The 19,686-nt window shown below is 41.1% G+C and overlaps 1 protein-coding gene across 1 annotated transcript; it reads right to left on the reverse strand.

Annotated features, from left to right (window-relative positions):
* Positions 1–2,792: 2,792 nt before the first annotated feature.
* Positions 2,793–17,953, reverse strand: klhl14 (kelch-like family member 14; the record flags this gene model as incomplete). Its single annotated transcript, XM_084057913.1, has 9 exons — positions 17,827–17,953; positions 16,018–16,908; positions 13,299–13,420; positions 8,129–8,218; positions 7,079–7,157; positions 6,436–6,626; positions 4,605–4,763; positions 3,871–4,028; positions 2,793–2,933 (listed from the first exon to the last, which is right to left on the reverse strand). Exons 2-9 carry the CDS (start codon positions 16,896–16,898, stop codon positions 2,793–2,795), a joined length of 1,821 nt encoding a protein of 606 aa, XP_083914039.1. The 5' UTR covers positions 16,899–16,908; positions 17,827–17,953.
* Between the last annotated feature and the right edge of the window lie 1,733 nt (positions 17,954–19,686).

A 19,686-nucleotide genomic window follows, 5' to 3' on the forward strand; every position in this document is an offset into this window, starting at 1 on the left:
TTAAATTAGAATATATTTACTTTTAATTGCACTAGATCATTGCTCTCATGCAGTTGATTTCCCAAACATTCTAATGTTGTGTGCCTATTATGGACAGAACATTTAAAAATGTTCGAAGGGCAATAAAGTATTTTGCTCTATATTGTGTAGCACCTGTCTATGTTCATTAACAATTATTTTGTTTTCTGTCCCATCATTATTTGGTCAGCCTATATAAGCTATAACCACAGTACTTTTTCAAGCGGCATTTCCAGGCCAAGACCAAGAGTCACATGGGTGCAATTACAAAATTAAAAACAAGGGTTGAATATTCTGTGTGATTAAAATGAATCCATGATAGTTCATATACAGTTAATTAAGGGGTCAGCCATGCTCATCTTAACCAATCCCATTATTCCCTAGGCTGAATTGCAGAGGAGGAAGTGCTTGCAGTTCCTACATAAGACCAGAGCAGAAACCATCTGCCACTAGTGATGTTGTATCAACAGTGATGGTAAATAAAGCCATAACCTCATCATGTAGGCCAGTGGTTCTCAAACATTTTTCATGTCAAGGACCCCCAAATTGATATACAGTTGGCTGCAGACCCCCATTTGAAAAGAGAAGATTTGTTTTGTTAAACATTAGCCAAGTTATTCAACGCGCCACGATGTGACACATTGTGAGCTTGTACAGTAGATCAGCTATTCCTGAATAGCCAAACTATAAAATAGGGTTAAAGTGGGGTTAAACTGATTTAGATCTCTCAGAATCTGTCAACACCACTGCCCTAAACATGTAATGTTGTAAACGTGTTAGTAGGAATAAACACAGAAGCACCCGGGAGGAAGTGAACTAAGAAAGGGGAGGAGCCAGACCGAGTTACCGTTTCTATACAAAAAAGGAGGTGGTGCCCCCAGAGGCAAAAACAAAGGGGGATTTTTTTTTTACCGAATGGGTTCCCAGATTGAACTGATTTTGATTCTGTATTTACTGACCAACCACTGATGTAGGCTGCCTGTGGTGTCACTTTTTTTTTTAATTCTTCATAGCAGTTAGCAAACTCACTGAAGGGCAATTCTTGCCATTTAGGAGGACCATTCAGTTTATTTATAGATAGATATGTTTTGACCGAGGCGAATTTTCAGATTAATTCTGTTTTGTCTAATCAGTGGACTATCAATGGCTGTGACCACATTGATCATCTTATTTGCAACCTCTGTTTGAAGTGGAAAAAAAGTAGTGGAAGTTTTTGTAATCATCAAGAGTCAATTTATTTTCATATTCTAAAATGCAAAGGACATAACAGGATTTGAGAATAAATCCAAGGTTGAGTGCACAAAAATGTTTCACTGCAAGCGATTATTTACAAGAATGAAAATCAACAAACTTTACAGAATTCACCAGGTACTGCACCAATATTTAGAGTCAACTTTTGTGAACCTATCAGCACCATATACAGTGGAGTTGAACTGTAATGAAGATTTACTTTTTCTATAAGGACATCAATAGTTTTGCAAATATTAAGGGCATTAAAATTTACTATTAGTGCAGTATGGCCCACGTTTTTTCTTCATACCTTAGAATTATTTTGAAGATAGCCAATCTATATACTTACAACACGCCACAGTGCAGTGCATTGTGAGCAGGGCAAACTTGTTGAACAACCCCCCCCCCCCCCATGTCCGCATAGAATGACATGCCCAAAATTGGGATGCCAGGGTTAAAGTGGTTAATCTTTAACATGTAAAAGAGAACAAATCAAAACAATGCCTACTTCATCAATTGGCACTTTTCCTCAGCTGTGCTACCCATTACCCGTGTATTACCCAGTGAATAATTTGATTGTACCATTACTTTTCTAACCACATTTTACCATAGTGCCATTGTTTAAATATTCAGAATAAATGTTCATCCTCACATTGTCTTCTTGCTCACATAGCATAAATAATACGTCACAGACATCAGTTCTGGCGATATTTGGGCTTTCAAGCAGATAAATCGTAAGGAAATCTGTTCATACAGAAACATGATAAAAACATTGGTTCAAAGTTGATGCAGAGTGATATGCACAAATTCTTACTGAGATACCCCCATCAGCATGATAACTTACTCATCTGACTATGACTCTTTCATTTACGAGATAAATTACAGAAAAAGCTCTCTGTATGTTTCTGGATGTTGTGAAATCACATGAATGTTCTAGAGAGGAAGACTAGTAGAATAATTGCATATCAACCTGACCAAGGGACACAGCAGGATATGGGCAGAATCCTGCATAATATAATTTAAAAAATGAATGGCAAGGAATATACAATTTGATCATTATTATAATGTTAATCAACCTGCCATGGTTTTACTTTGTCCCATTCAAGTTTGGGACCCCCCTTCCCCCGACAGTCAGTCCTTGAAACAACACTGCATTTTGCTTGATTGATGCCTCTAATAGTTACAAGATACAATGGATTTGAAAGCTATGATTCTGTTCAACACTATGCGTGCTATAGAAGAGAAGCCAAAAAACACTTACTACCAATTGAAACAAAGTCTTGATATGAAAGTGACCATCCCGCAGAAGTTCAACACACATGAGTTTAAATACATGAATTACATTGATTTCGTTGCAAACCTTCAGTAGGTATAATAACGAAAGTGCTCTTGTCAAACCTGTAAAAAAATAATTTATACGCGCCCCACCCCTCTGGCTGTGTGATTGGAGGGTTCGTCACAAAATCATTCTCAATTGTTTCACTTTAGTGGTGGTCAGCCTTCCAATCATCCGTGTCACCGTGGCCTGTCGTTCTGGTTAGTTGTCATTTGTTAAACGGGAGGCAGGCGGGCAGAATGACGGTGGAGCAGGCGGGGCCCGCTAAGGGCTCTGCAACCTCTCCCTCCAGCTCTGTCCATGAGCCTTTCTCTGGGCTGTAGCAGATGGTCGAAGATTTGTAGGCCCCCTGAAACGATGATTTGGAGTTGTCACTCACTATGAATCCACACCGCTGTTGTTTTGATGATTTCAGCGTACAGAATAAATAGTAATGGTACAGTACGGGACTCTCTCTTTCCCAGGTGTGGTTTTGAGGTTAGGTTAAGGCACTTGCGAGTCGGACCCATTTTTATGGGTCGCGATTCGCAAGTAAATATTCCTTAAAAAAAAAAGATTTATTTCTTTGTTTTTTTTCTCTCACAATTATTCATAAAAAAATCTAAATTCCATAAATAAACGCATTCAAAAAAACTTTAGAATTAGTGAAAATAGAAGATCTACAAGCTCTTGTGAGCTTGTAGATCGGCTATTTTCACTAGTTTGGATCCCGGGGAAGACACAACATTTCTCTTTTGGGTCACGACCAAAAACATTTGGGAACCACTGGGTTACGGCATAATTATTTTCGGTGAGGTTTAAGGTTAGGTCTAGGCATATAACCACGCCCACCTGGGTGAAACACCAAAGAAAGAGGGAGTCCCGGTACTGTACAGAGGAAACAGCCAAGTATGGCGTCACAATATTGCGGAAACCTTGTATGTCTAAAACTGTTACTTTCCAGGAAAGGGGAAAAAAGAACGTGTGTTCAAATGGATCCAATGTAGTTATTTATTTAGTCACAAGCTCTTGTTAATAGTTTTCATGGGTTAATTATTTATAAAAACCCACAGACAGACTTTAACCACTTTCAACCTGGCATCCCTATTTTGGGCATGTCATTAGCCTTTTAGGCATTTTTTCAAATATAGTGAAAATAGCAGATCTACAAGCTTGTAGATCGGTTGTTTTCACTACTATCATACAACTAAGAATAAAATAGGCAGGCATTCGTAAAAAAATATGAAACATGGAGATACAAGGTTTCTGCCCAACAGCAACGATAGATAATGAATGTGAGACTTTACCATGCTCCAGCTGTAGCCCCCCACTAAAAAGATGCTGTCATCCAGAATGCAACAGCCAGGTCCACTGCGGCCTTCCAGTATAGGGGTCTGGAGGATGTTCCACTGGTCTGCCTTAGGATCATAGCACTCTACCAGCATCACGTCTAAGTGGGAGAACCCTGGTAGAAAAGGTGGGGAGAAAAAAGAGAAAACCTTTAGATCAGTGTACATCTGTTTATGTCCTTTCATTCTGCGAAAAGGCTTGGATTTTTTTTAATATAATAATGAAAATAGCCTATCTACCAGCTCAAAATACATTGCATCATGACGCATTGTGAGCTTGTATATCTGCTATTATTATTTTTTTTGGCAAAAATTAATTTCTGTTTCAAATATTTGTATAGATTTTCCAAAATGAAGCAATGAAAAAATAGACAGTACAAAGATCACAAGTTCAAAGCATAAAACTGAAAAAGACAACAGGAAACAAAGACAAATACAAAGTACAAACATTGTTGAACATTTTGGGCAATGTCCAAAATAGGGACGCCAGGTTGGAAGTGGTTATACTGATATAGAATCTTCTGAATTTAATTTGAGTTGAAATTACAATTTACATAATTCAATGATGACCTGTGGTCTAACACAGGTCATCACCGTCTTTCCATGATGGCGGCATCGTTTTTACATGACTCCACAAAGAATTGATCTGGACCTGTTTTTCTACACAGTACCTGAGAAACACAAGTCCTTACCTTTCAAATGGTTTCCCCCAATAGCATAGAGACGGTCATTCATGCCAGCTAGGGCATGAATGGCACGCTTTGTGTTCATATCCTGTTTCCTGGCCCACACGTCCATTATGGGGTCATAGCAGTAGAGCCAGGACACATACTCTCCATTGTGTACTCCACCTGCAACAAGTACACAGTAAAATCCTCCATGTTAATGTAACTCTAAAAGAGTATAAAAATGGACACACATGGACCCGCAAGGGTCAATTTCTACAATCTTTACTGTGTAAAAATAGCATAATGCTGTTATCACTCGAATAGAAACAGGCTGTTACCGTACAACAGTAGCGATAGCAAACAAATACTTTTGGGTACATTGAACAATAATACCAGGATGTCTGTCATATTAAAGAAAGTCTTTAGAGGACGGTGGTCCCGGGTGCGCACCCCGGACCACATGGCAGATGTTGTGGTAGTGTGAACGTAGCGTACCGTTCCCCGTAACGCATCACCGTACCGTACCCGAAACCACCTGGGGAGGTAGTCTCGGGTCCGATTGCTGCGGACTCAGGAACGGAACGCGGCAGCGTGAATCCATCCGTACCAAGAGAAGGAAGTTGACTGCTAATCATATATCATTTATATATTTTTATAATGACGCATTATTTTAGCTGGGTTATACCTTCTCATAGTTCTACTTGAATGTTGACAAGAAATAATAATCCCGCTAGTGTTTGAGTAGCGCGAGCCGTGAAAAATAATAAACAAAAAACACACGTGTGGCGAACGTATATATAAGGATAAATATACCAAGAATTAGTCCGTGACGTCACTGCTAAAATACCAAGGATGCATCAGTGACGTGACTATCATATTGATAATAACAAAGACGCGAGAGACAACGTTACATTTTGAGGTTTCAAAGACCAATGCACACACTGCTTTGGTTGTGTATTGTTGTTCTGTTATTATTATAACTCAAGACAACGTCAGGAACACAGTCAAACTTTATTATTCACTTTAAACTCTGACAAGTGACTCTTCTTCTGTGAATGACATTCTCTATGTCCCAAAGGCCCATAGTCAACAGCGCCCCCATGAGGCACATATTTACCATTACTGTTGCATGACGTGTACTCGAGTACGGAATCATCTTGGCCAATGTGAATGCTGGCCAGCTGGTAGAGGCCAATCGTACTCGGGAACGGTTCGAAGCAATCGGACCCAGTCTGAATCCGCCCTATATATCATCAGTCCAAATGTATAGCCCTATCTAACTGTACATGCTCCAAATTCCTGCTTTACAAAGCACTTCAACCGAGGTGAGAAAAAAAGAAGCGCAAGAGTTTGATCAAACAATAATCGAACACAAAAACCATTGGTTTGTAAGCATGTAGAGGGTACAATAGTTCTTAATTTTTCAAAGTGAATTAGGGTGGAGGTACATGTTATTAGGGCAGCGGTAGCCTAAAGGTTAGAAGAGCACACTTGTGACCGAAAGATATTCGGTTTGATCCCCCGGGCCGGCAGGACAAATCTGGGAGGGGAAGTGAATGGCCACCACTTACTCCTCCCCCAACACAGCTGAAGTGCCCTTGAGCAAGGCACTGAACCCCCAACTGCTCCAGTGGAGCTGCTCAGTGGCCAACAATATGCTCAGCCTACGTACACTGGGTAAATGGAGGTTTCATTTAAAAAATATATATATTTCAATGATGCTTTGCAGCAGAATTCCCTTTTAAAACAACAAATGTTATGCCTATACTCTGACAAAAACAACTGCTGGCATGCCTGTAAAAAGCAACTAAAGACCAGCAGAGGGACACTGAGTGGCAGAGGACTTTGGCCTGACCTGAGATGTAAATCTTCCCATTGTGCACTGCTCCTGCATGGGCAGCCAGGGGCTGTGGCAGCGATGACACATAGTTCCACTCGTTAGTCTCCAGGTTGTAGGACTCCACGCTGGAGAGGTAGCCCGCCTCGTTCCTTCCACCAATCACGTACAGGTGCTTATCCAGGCGGCAGGCAAAGAAACTGGCTCTCCTGAGGAGGAGGTGTCAAAGCAGACAACATCATTACACCAACGATGACAGATTCATTGAATACTTATCAACAGATGTGTCTGTCTGTGAGATGGGAATTGTTTGCGGTGGACAGATTTGAACTGATACAGATTACATTTTTGGGGAAATAGAACTAAGTTATAAATCATTAGTAGTAACTGTGAGAATGTGGTAAAAAAAAGGGGATGCAATAAGTATCAATTAGTAACTTTGTATTTAAGTGTTTATTGTTACTTGTTTATTGTTACTTTATTGTTATTGCACATACAATGCAGTTGGTTGCAACACTACAGGCAGTGAAATTATTGTACTACCTCTTCAACAGTGTAGATACGATTTTAAACTAGATCTGCTACTACTAGATCAAATACAGATAGCCAGAATAAGAATATGGATACAAATAGCAATACAACTATTACATCGCTAACTTACCTCTCCTGCATAGGTGGCAATTGTATCCAGCTGTTGAATCTGGGATCATAACGGCTGACAAAATTAGTGCTGTGTTTTCCTGTAAAAGAAACATAATAAGCTCAGTTTTCAATATTTTCAAAAAATAAAATACATTACATTATTTAACCATGGTAAAACCCCATTGAGACATTTAGATATATTTTTAAGTTGGCCCTGGCCAAGAAGGCATCATACATATAGTTTCATATAAAAACACAAACACTAAAAACATGATGCCAAACAATATACAAATATACCATATACAAATAGAATACAAATAAAAGTATATAACATTTTAAAAACTAGAAACTTTAAAAAGAAAGTGCAGTCCATGGCAAGCAGGTGTAAAATATGTTCATTAAAATGATCAATTCCAATGAGGAATTGATCTAGCTTCAAATATTTTTGTAGATTCCAAGAGAATGGTGCAGCATAACTAAAGTTCCCAAATTCACTTCTCACAGTGGGAACATAATATGAGATATAATTCTGTGACCTCAGATCGTAATGCAGCATGTTAGAGTGTGTCTAAAGTACGAAGATGTGATTCTGGGGAATTCATGTATATAATATCACCGTAATCCAATAAAGTTTCTAAATAAAAAAACAAATTTAAGTTATGCCACTTAAAGCCTCTAGACTTAGTAACCTTGACCCGAGTTGACTCTGTTGACTTTTTTCCGTCAACACCAAATCTCTTGTGAGCTTGTATTCATATACACCCCCATTGCTATTATTTCAATGTTGTTTTATGCTTTTGCTTTTCTTTTTTTGCTTTATTGTAAAATTATTTGTACTTTTTCTGTAAAGCTGTATTCTTGCTCTGTAAAGCACTTTGAGCTGCATTTCATGTCATGAAAGGTGCTACACAAATAAAGTGTATCATTATTATTATTAAAAGATATATGGATGCTGGGGTTCAAGTGGTTAAGTAAAAAATAAATAAATTAAGAGGTTGTTATTTAGTCAAATGGAGGATATCTAATTTTGGTACCAAACCCTGTGCATGTGTAGAGTTGATGGTATTACCATTAGGGTTCCATTGGTCCTCTCCACCCATCAGCAGTAGGAAGTTCTCCACCTCCACCACACAGTGATGAGCGCTGTTGTAAGGCATAACTGGACAAAAACCAAACAAAAATGATGTCACTCAGCAGCAACCTCAAGCCCATGAGAGCATGTCTTCTGTAGAGGACAGAACTAAGTTACCCTGAATTACAGTTTCTTTATTTGTCTCATCTACAGCAGGGCTGAATTTTGGCAGTTTTTTTTTAAATGAAAATACATTTATGGTATTTATTTTTCAGCAGTTTCTATTATCTTCTAAACACAGAGGGTTTGATAGGGAGTTCACACTAGTACAAATACATTCAGTATGTAAGGCTATCCATTATTGTCAAATAACACAATAATAATAATAATTCTTTAACCTTCTATCAGCAGCTATCTTTTTGTATCATTTCCATTTCCCACAACTATGGAGTGTGCTTACAGCAATAGTAGTATTGGTCTGTGTGTCTGTAATAGCCGTATTTCCTAGAATACTGATCAGATTTAGAGGAAATGTCTCACGTAGGTTGACAGTCAACCAAGGACCTGAATTCTTCAATATTTTCTTTATTAGTCAGTGCGACAAGTATTCATCTATCTAATAATTCACGAAACTTGTATGTAGACGCCATCCAGGCTTCCATTTTGGCGTGTAAGGTGTGGAGTGCTGAGTGGCAATCAATCGGAACAATAACCAAAACAAAACACAAAACAAAATAAAATGTATCTCCACGGTCTGTGGAGGACGCACCAAATCTCTGTGTGTTTGAGGTGGTGTTGGCACTGGCTTCCCTGATTGGCCAATCCGACCCATCGGCATAACTGTTTGGCTGAGCTTTGCGTCACGTTCATATATCCAATATAAGTGGCAGCGTGTGTACCAGCGTTTGTACAATAGAAGAAATAGTACGAGATCTGTGCTCATGAGTGAAGGAAGCTGCAGCGAACAAAAGCAGAAACGCAAAGCAAAACATGATGCGTGTGGAGCTGACAACGGGTACAATGAGTATTGAGTACATTAAATAACAGGAGTATTGCGTAACGGGTGGGGTGTGTATTCCCACCTTGCATCGTTCCCAACTTGCATGGCCCCCGAGTAATTTGTATTAATTCATCAATGTCTAAAACAATCAAAGTGGAGGATTAGACTTCATAGCTTTTCAATGCACAAAGGCCATGTTTTTCTTTGGGTAGAATGGTGGCCAAAACTAACATTAGATGTATGTAGACTGTGTGTACTACATGTCACATTACCAACATGGGGAAGAGCAGCACTTGCAGATTTTATCAAAGGCTCTGCCTGCTCACGCGTGGTGCAGGTTTCTCTCTGATGGCCATTTTAGTTTGTAACAGTATTTAATTTTTTTCTATTGTTAAATCTAGTGCAGTGTCCGTTCGGAGCATGGCCGTTAAGAGTGTGTGTCCGATTGGGGCATGGACTTTCAGAGTGTGTGCCTGTTCAGGGCATGGCCATTCAGAATCCATACCCATTCAGAGCATGGCCTGTGAGAGTGCGTGCCCGTTCGGGGAGTGGTCGTTCAGAGTGCGTCCCCGTTCAGGGCATGGCCATTCAGAGTGCGTGCCTGTTTGGGGCATGGCCATTCAGAGTGCGTGCCCATTCAGAACGGGCCGACTGTTTGGCTCCTGGTATTGCTGCTTACAGCGATGCTGCGGGGCGTGCCTGTTCGGAACGCATGGCTGTTCGGAACGAGGGGCAGCCGGAACGAGGGGCAGCTTGGAGTGGTCCCATTGCTTGGCCTCTCGGCAACACATCTGCCAAATGTGAAGTCAATCGGATGAATGGATAGACAGACACACAGGGATAGATTCCTGGAATTTATACTGTAGATGGATGAGCCATCATAGATAATCTTAACATGATAGGCCTATTCATGAGCAAAGTCTGCACATATACATTAATGTACTTCACAACTCAATATGAGTTAGTATGGGATAACAGCCAGCAGAGGTGCCCATATCTAAACTTAGGGCCCCTTGCAGAGGAGTTTCCCTTGTGTATGTTTTTTGTGGTTCCCATCCTCTCTCTTCCATCTTCTCCTGCTAAAGTGACCCCATTGAGATGTAGAGAAATGGTCTTAGGTGACAGTCATAATGAACATGATCGTGTTCACTCAATAAATCTCGGGCCCGGCGCCTTTTGAGCACAAATCAGTGGAATGTTAAAGCCCACCTGTCTGTCTCCATCAGTCATTTCCACTGTCACCTCCCCACCGCCTGATGGATCACAGTTGCTGTAAAATTAGACAGCCTTGAATCTCATTTCTTTCCAATTGGCCTCTCCCTGCAATCTCACTCTGGCTGGCTGACATGTGGAGGTCCTCCACAGGAAGGGGTGAGCCCCAGACAGGGACTAGTACTGCATACACTAAACATAGTTTTATCTTGAACGAGGGGATTAGGTTGCCTGCCTCCAGTGCACCTCAAAGGCAAGCACCACGTGACTTGCAGATTTCCCTTACATGCTATTTACATTATCTTTCAGTCAGCAGTATATAGCACATGGATGGATGGCTTTTTATTTGATGTCTTCTGACACGCACTCATACTAAACACCATCTGATACAGACATGGGGAAAAAACGGATTGCTAGTTTATAGTACACGCAGGCTGCAGTGGGAAAAGACTGAGGAGGGAATCCTGCACTATATACTGTGGGAGGATTTGGGCCATTTTCTCTGCATCCACAGGTGTCCGGGATACAGGTGAACAGTAGGCTAAGTGGTACCATCTAGCTTCGACTAATAGTACCAGGAGGATGATATAATCTAGGTGATGTGCAATGAAATGAAATAAAATGAAATAAAATGTAGTCACTCTCGTTTGCATCCACAGTGCATGATACTGTATTACCACTGATAATGGTGACGGAAACAAAAGTGAGATACATTTTCTATTCATTCATTCTATTCTCCCTTAACCTCACTACTAAATTGTGGGGGTGGTGGGTGAGCGGGGGTGTATACTGTATAGATCAGCAGGAGGACAGAACAATCATGGCCTATGAGATGGACGCCATCACTCCATTGTACAGTGAGCTCTCGGGCTCACTAGAGGGAGTCAGAAACCTCTGCATTGAGGCACGGTCGGGGTCGGGTGAATGACTCCACAGCTAATGCACCACTGCTGCTCTAGCACTGACGTTTCCTCAACACCATTAGCATTTCACCCCACTGCGCAGCATTCTTTTGTTCTAGACCACAGCTTAGATGAGGTCCATTTTAAATTGTTAAAAGTCTAACGTGAGCTCGGTTATGAGTGTCTGGGGAGAGTTAAGCATGATTTGTACTTGGCTGCGTGCCGTGTCACACACTGAAAATAACAGATTTACAAGCTCTCAGCGTGTTGCAGCGCGATGCGTTGTGAGCTTGTAGATCATATATTTTCATTGTGCGACACCGGTGTGCAAATAAGTATAAATCACCCTTTAGTCGAGCACTATGGCTGAGCTCCTGTCTGTCTTTTGTCTTCTGTTGCGTCACGCAGCCATGGGTACACTAGATGGCAAACGTTACACTGGAATCACCGAGCAGCAGATATCTGACGTGACAAGAGGGATCAGATTCTTCCTAAATTGTGTTGATGAATGTCTTAATCAAAGGCTGTCCCTCTCAGGTTTCGCCTCATTGAAAAGTTATGATTGAATGTTAATAATCTTCTATTCCACATCCATTGTGTGGAAGCTACATCAGATAGTCACTGATGTGTTAAGGGGATGATTTTGCAGTTTTGTCCTTCCACTCGGACACGGACCATTTGAGTGTTAACTTTTTAGTTTTGAGTGATGGAAATCCCTATTGACCTTTTGCTTGTTGCAGTTTATACCCGTGAGTGTGAGTTTAATGAGAAAATGACAATATAAATACCAGTGGGCTTCAGGCTGTTGTGTGTGCATGCCTCCTTTGGTATAGTGTAGCCTGACAAATTTGGCCAAGGTAAAGAATCAGACCAATGCCAAGGAACTAATGATTCCAGCACGGAAATAAACCCTACCCTGTATTGTCTATGAATTTATATAGATCACCAAATTTGCACTGAGCTGAAGAAACCATTAATATATATCCTAATACAATGCAACACTAACATAAAACCAATGCCAGAAACAACCGTTGGAACCGAATGGGAATATAAAGAGCACAGGGTCACGCCTGACAGCCAATGGACCTATGCCTAATAGGTACGAATGGTAAGACATTATTGAGATATGGCTCTAACCAAAACAAAGGACAACAACTCAATATGACCACCAATGATGATGCAAAGGACAGATATGGTTTCCCATTAGCTCTCATTTGACCTTTGCGATATGGCAAGAATATAGGTGGTGTGCTTCAAAAGGTCAGAGAAGACAGGGGAGAAAAGAGTCTTGAAGCAGGTGCTATACCAATAAGATTCCTCTTTGTAAAATCACAGGAAGGTTCATCTGATGTTTTCTCCATGGATAGCAAATTGTTTTCATTAGAGCACATTTCTGTGGGACTATGACAGTCTGCCTTCAATGTGAAAACAATATCACAGGCTGATATTCTACTACAGTAAACGCCTCTACTATGTTATATGCCACCATTCAAAATAATTGTGTGGAATTTCATTTAATTGTGTCAGTGACTTCTACTATATTTTACCTCTCGCTGTGTGTATGATGTAGTGAATAATGTTATTGCTGAATTAATCCAATAAACTGTCTCTGGTAAGACCTAAATCAATCCCAATAGCAACATTTAAATATGTGAATTAATTTGCGTATACTGGTCAACTGTGGTGTAGCCTGTCAAACTGCCTTTAGTGAAGGCTGTTGAGGTAGCATACAATATTGCACTGTCTATGCCACAATAGATCATTAGATTCAAATAAATCTCACCATGCATCTTGCCAGGATATTTCAGCAAAAACAAGGGAGCCCAGGCATGAAACTCCACCGTGGTGTGGAGTCACGCTCTGATTAAAAACTTATATTAAAAGTGATAGTGATACATCATTACCTCAAGGATTTAGGGAACTCCTTCCCTCATTTTCCGTGGAAATTAACCTGTGTTAAAGCCAGCCATAGGAACAACCATTTCTCATCATAAAGGAAGTGAACGGAAGATGCCTCGGGTAAAAAAGAAAAAAGTGGAGGCTTTCTACTTACTTGTAAGAATCTTCCATGTCTTTTTGTCGTCATCATAGTACTGGACCAAATTACTGGGGAGGCGATCAGGTCCAGGAGGCAAACCACCCGCCAGTAACAACAATCTCTTGTTGGAACGGATTCTGCAATGTCAAAAAAGAAAAAAGGGGGGGAAAGTGTGGGTTTTTGTGTCACACAAAAACAAAGTAAAATCTGGTTTCAACTCTGCAAGTGTACTTTTGACCGGATTTTACACTCTGAGTGTCATTAATTTACCCTGCTTTCCACTCTTTTCGGATGCAACAAATGGATGCTCAACAGCAGATTTGAAAGCTTAGCACACTTTCAATGAATGAATGCAATGAAGGAAGGCGTAATGAACACATGAATAAATGAATAAATTCACTTTGAACACCAACCTTGTTTTAACAAGGGCTAGTAATCTACTGATTGATTGATCAAATTCATCACATTCAACTGAAAATGCTTAACAGACCACTTCCCATTTCGATTGCTTCTGGAATGGTTATTATACTCTACAGATACCTTTTCAATTATCTATGAAGCTTTCTCCATTCTGCAGGATGCTAAGCTGCAGGGCAATAGCTGTTAGGGTACAGCCATAGACTGTAAAAAATATGGACGAAGGGAGCCCCATTGGTTTCTAGACCTGTTTTGAAGCCACTTTTTCGACAAATTCAAATTCACCATCTTGGAACTTCCGGTCCCGAAAAGCAACTGGAAACGAATGCTATTGGCTGTAAGGGCATGGGTTCTACTGGGTCTTCACTCGGTAGAACCAGTAGAAGCCCTAGAAGCATATACTTTATCATTATTTTTCAAATTAATGGGACCATAATCTATTAAACTAGCGATTGAAAACAAAGTATTTATGAAAATGTTTACTAAGGTAATAAACTCAAGTGTAAAGTCCGGCCAAAACCTCAATCACTTGAATGGAGCATTAGTTTTTCTGCAGCCAGCAGGAGGGGAAATAGCGGCCCATTAATGAGAACTGCAGGGGAAACGGCTCTTCCTTATTGGCCTCATTTTAAAAACCGGATGCTTGCCGCCTAGGTACAGCCAACATGAAATGTCTCCATTCCATTGGCTGTATTGATTCATGTGACATTTCTGAGCCAATTGTGCGACACAGTATTTCCTATTGTTTGTTTACGAAACTTCACTTCACTTATTTTTTCATGGCACATTAACCACATGAACTCTACCACCCAAAATTTGGCTGAAATAGCAGATCTACAAGATCACAATAAGTCACGTTGCAATGCGTTGTGAGCTCGTAGATCGGCTATTTACGGCAAAGTGATTTGGTGTAGAGGGGAAAAAAGGAGGACCCCGGTCAACTTAAATATATAAGGTATAAGTGATTAATGACCATTATCTGGTTCCTAACCAATTTCAACTCAAATCTGAATAGCTACCAATTCATCACAATATGCAGCTAAAGATTGGGCAGATTTGGCCTTTATTATTATCAAGCGCTTTCACCATTTCTTTTTCTGTTTTAACTTTTTTTTTATGCTTGGCTAAATAGCACCCCTCGGTGCATCCTCTGCAACTGGCCCACTCAGAAGTGTTTTGGGGTTATTCATATGCAAATGAGCCCCTGGACATAGATAATGGTGATTAATTGAGAGGAGAGAAACAGTGGCATGTGAAACTAATTATGAGGATTCTTGATTCTCATTTGGATTCATAATATGTGGAAATATAGATATGTTGTTCAGATAACGCAATACATTAAAAGTGAGTCTGTTATCTTTTCAGCACACTTCTTTTGAGTTTATGAATTGATCTCCTGCCTTACCATACATCTATGTATTCAGTGTTAACTTTTTTGCACTCATATGATGTCCAACCAATATTTACAATAAAATCTCAATTTCACCTTGATGTGATTGATGGCATTTCAGGCTTTACAATTTACCAAAGCCACCCCTGTGTACCATACCTGACAGCTGCAGCAGCATCAATCAGTCATCCTGCTGACAACACCTGTCTACTTATCAGATCTAAAAGAGCTGATCATGACAAACACAGAGGGGGTCCATGCAGCCAGGATCATATTTGTGTGGGTGACACACGTGAGGAGCTGCACCCAATTGCGCCCCGACTCAGTGGCTATGCTAAATTTCCCTTTGTGTAGCATCAATAACTGCAGTAACATTTCAATTTAATTGCATGCCAATCCATGCGGTAATTACCACGTAACTATCGTGTCAAAAGGTAACAACTTGATTTACAGCATTTAAAATGGTTTCTATGAACATTATCACCGATTAATTGTAGACAGTTTATGCTTATTAAGTCTTATATGTTTCTAGAATTCCAAAAACTGCTTTGAAAATCCCAAACAATCAATAGCAGAGTTCAAAACCTTTGGCTCCTCCTGGTACTGTCTCTGTTGGTACACAGCTAAATTTAACTGTGAACAGCTTCACAGCCGTCTGGCCGAGCCTCACAACCCTCTTTGGCTGACCCTCTACTTATCATGGATTACACTGGCAGTATTGCCAATAACTGGAATAAGTGGGTGATTTGTTGATGTGAAGAGTGGGCAGGCGATAAGCAGGATATATCTAGTACTATTTTACCCTCACAAGGTCTGTTAATGGGTTCCTGGCTGTTGTGCATGTCAGTGTTGGGGTCAACCGTATGCATGTTGTTCTGTTTGTTTGTCTGTCTGTGTGTTGGGCTTTCTCTCTCGTGCTGGACTCACCTGCTGGCCACAGTCTGCCTACAGTGCTGCCTGAAGGGCATCAGGTGGTAGTTCATGGCATCCATGAGAAGCTTCTGACACACAGGGTCAGTCCTCATGAAGTCAACAGACTGCACCCTCTCCACCAGCTCAGGGGCAGGGATGAGGGCGAAACGCAGCCTCTTCATAAGGTCCGGGGCATGGTGCATGCGAGTCTCCCTGTCATGCTCCAGCCAAAGGACTGACATCTGGAAGAGAGCCAGCTCTGACTCCACAGGCGGTGGCAGAGCATCCAGCATGGCGCACATCTCCTCAAAGTTCAGCAACAGCACGTCTTCCACCAGGTACTTGTTGGCCAGCTTCTTGGTCTCGTCCAGTCCGTGGAGGGCTGCGATCTTGCAGATCGGCTTGTAGTTTTGCACAGAAATCTGGTCGTTGAGGAACTGCACACTGAGTTTGGTGATCTGGGGGATGTTGAGGATCTTGCTGACTGAGAGCACCTCTTCCACTGTGTCCAGGGAGAGAGTCACGTTGGCAGTGTAAAGGTACTCCAGCACTAACCTTAGTCCAATGGACGAACAGCCCTGGAGCACCAGGTTGTTGATGGGCCGGGAGCTGGTGGTCACCATCTTGTCATCTGGGGAAGACGAGGGGGTTCCGCTGCTCCCCTGGTCTCCTTTGCTCCCCTCGTTGTTGTTGATTACATTGTGAGAGGAGAAGAGAGATCTGAAGTACTGGGAACAGGATGCCAGCACTGCTTTGTGACAGTGAAACTGCTGTCCCTGGGCAGTGAGAGTCACATCACAGAAAAGCTGTTTCCTCCATAGGAGATTGAGCCCATGCAGCAGGGTGTCACTGTGTGTTGGGTCAAAGGTGGATGTTCTATCACCCGATCTGGACATGACTTCCTCACTGTGAACAAATAAACCATGCCAGCCATTCACCACAAGTCATTTATTTGCACACAAAATGATAATACACAGTAGCCTGTAGTCTAGATTGTATCACTAGATCCCTAAATACTGAACGGGACTTCTCAAATAAGTTGCCGTTAAAGCCTACAGCAATATTGAATATGTCGACCATCCATCCAAATAAATATCGTGCCATGCCAGACGGCGTATTCTACATCCCACACCGTTTCAGTCCGTTTAAACTTTGAGCTCTGCATGGTCGTAAAGCAACAAACAAAAAACGTGGCGGTTCCAGCAGTGTGCCACTCTTATTCGTGTTTTCTAGACAAGATCATTTAAATCGAGGCAGAAGCGCGCTGTCAAAACAAACTAGGATGATACGAGAGAGATGCTGCAGCAAGCAGCGGCTTCTTTCTCTCCTCCAGTCTCTCCACGATAACGCAAGTGAAGTTGTTGGATCAGGGAAAAGAGAAAAGACAACCCCTACGGTGCACGGATAAGATGCAGCATTCAGCCATCAACACTTATCGTTTATCTGCTGCACCCCCACAACGAGGGACATTATTACACATGCCACAGATTTACGCACGGAAGTCATACAAAAGCAATTAGTTTGTCTCTCTCGATCTCCGCCGTCATCACATCACGGTGCGGGTGCGATCTGAGTTATAGGCACAACGTGAGTATATATCGACGATTATCCATTACATGCATCTTTCCGATCAGTGTGATCGTAGCCTACTATTCACGTGTGATGCTTCTTTATACACAGTTAAAATATCTATTCCTGTGCGTAAAAATGTTTGCAAACTTGCCACGAAGCGTCCCTGTAACGTTGTCGCTACATTCTGTAAAAGCGCCTGCTGTCACAACTAAATGATGTGAGTAGCTCTGCCTGAGAACGAGCCAAACTTACCTGACTTCAGTTCTTGACAAAAGAGGAAAAGTATGGGCTTCAGGTCCCCAATATTGTGACTTGAATTTCCTTTGTTCTCCTTTTCTTTCTTTTTTTTAAAGAAATGTCCTGATCCTTTAAAGTCTATGGCCGTTGCCTCAGAATACTCATTGATTCCCAACTCATAAAGTCACTATTTCACGTTATTTGTTCTTCTGAATTAACAAGAAGTGTGTGAGTGTGTGAGAGGGAGCTGGTGCTTTCTGCAAGAGAAGAAGAAGAAGAAATATACGTGTGACAAATTATGCTACCAAGAAACAACACATCATTATCCTTGGGCCTGGGGCTCAGTGAGTCGTAACGAGAGTAATAGGAAATCCACGGTTGGGGAGAGAAACGGTCGTGCATGGCCGGTGGAGAGAGACCATGCAGGGGTATGGATGCTGGAGAGACTCGCAAAATTATGGCTCAAGGCTATTGTAAAAACTGTCGAGCGTAAATGACTGCGATTTCAAACATCTATGGAAGAAAGAAAAGAGAAAAGGGGGGAGAAAACCCGAGTCTTTCCCTCGCTGTTATAGAGAGAACCGTCAAGTTTTAGTGCGCATTGCTAATTAGTCAATTTCTCTCCGCCTTCACAGCCCGACGACTTTGCTGCTGAGCTGAAACTGCTAATTTCTGGGACCAGCCTTTTTTTGGCTGTGAACTGGATGGATGAATGGCTTGTCTCGCACAAATGACAAAAAGCCCCTGCCTTAATCTCCATCGCCAAAATAACCCCTCATCTCATTCTGCTCCCTGCTAGTCCTTCAAAAGAAGGTGCTCTATATAAACTTTACTTTTCCATCTACATGAATATGATGGAATATTTGTGATTATGCACAGGCCCACATGATCTTTATGAACTTAGGGTTAATTAATGAAATAATAGTGTCCACGTTCCAATGTGAAAAGAACTAAAAGGCTATAGCATGGCTTGGCTGCCTGCAACCATAACAAGACACAACACAATCACTAAAAGTGATGCACAAAGTTGTACTATAACATATGAGAGGACAATTAATTAGTCTTAAATGACATATTCACCTGCTCTAGGGTCTTGTCAGAACAGTTCATTATTACAAACATTGTAGGTCTAGCTGCAGGCCTGAAAACACAATGTGTGAAAGCCAAGAATGAGTATATAGGCAACAGTAGCCTATTGTATTTTAATGTATTTGAATGGTCAGGTTGCATATACATAAATCAATTATTACATAATCAGATTTCGTATAACTTTGGTCCATGTGCATGGTTATCTACATGCACATGTTGGCAAGTATACATCAAGTTCTCCTAACTCATCGGTATCTGTCAATTAATTTGAGTTAAACTGAAATTGAACACCATTGAACTATCATATTGACCTTTCTTCAGAAAAAAACTAGTTGATTGGATCATTGCATAGCAGCAGTGAATTTACTCATCCTTTTGAACATACTGTGTAGCCTACTCTGTAGATGTTCTGGTGTCAGTAACCACTTAACACTATAATTAGTTGACCAGATTCCCAAGGGCTCTATACTAGCCCCCCCTTCTGTTTTCGCTCGAAATGATATTCACCAAAAGTGGCCGATCTACAAGCTCACAATGTGAGCCGAATGTTAGCCCCAGAATAGTGATGTTACATCAAACACCTTATCATGAGCCAACTAGCATCAACTTGGTAGCTACATCCAAACCATATTGTTCTACAATACACTGTTCTTCATGTTAATAAACAATGGAGCTTGCACAAAAACAGACTTCACCCACTGTTTTACACCTGTAAACCTGTGATGTGACAATAAAGTTGATTCTGATTCTGAATTTACTCTGACATTCTTAAGTACACATAAAGTG

This window comes from Gymnoscopelus microlampas (genome assembly GCF_963454915.1).
Source record: "Gymnoscopelus microlampas genome assembly, chromosome: 5".
Lineage (NCBI taxonomy): Eukaryota > Metazoa > Chordata > Actinopteri > Myctophiformes > Myctophidae > Gymnoscopelus > Gymnoscopelus microlampas.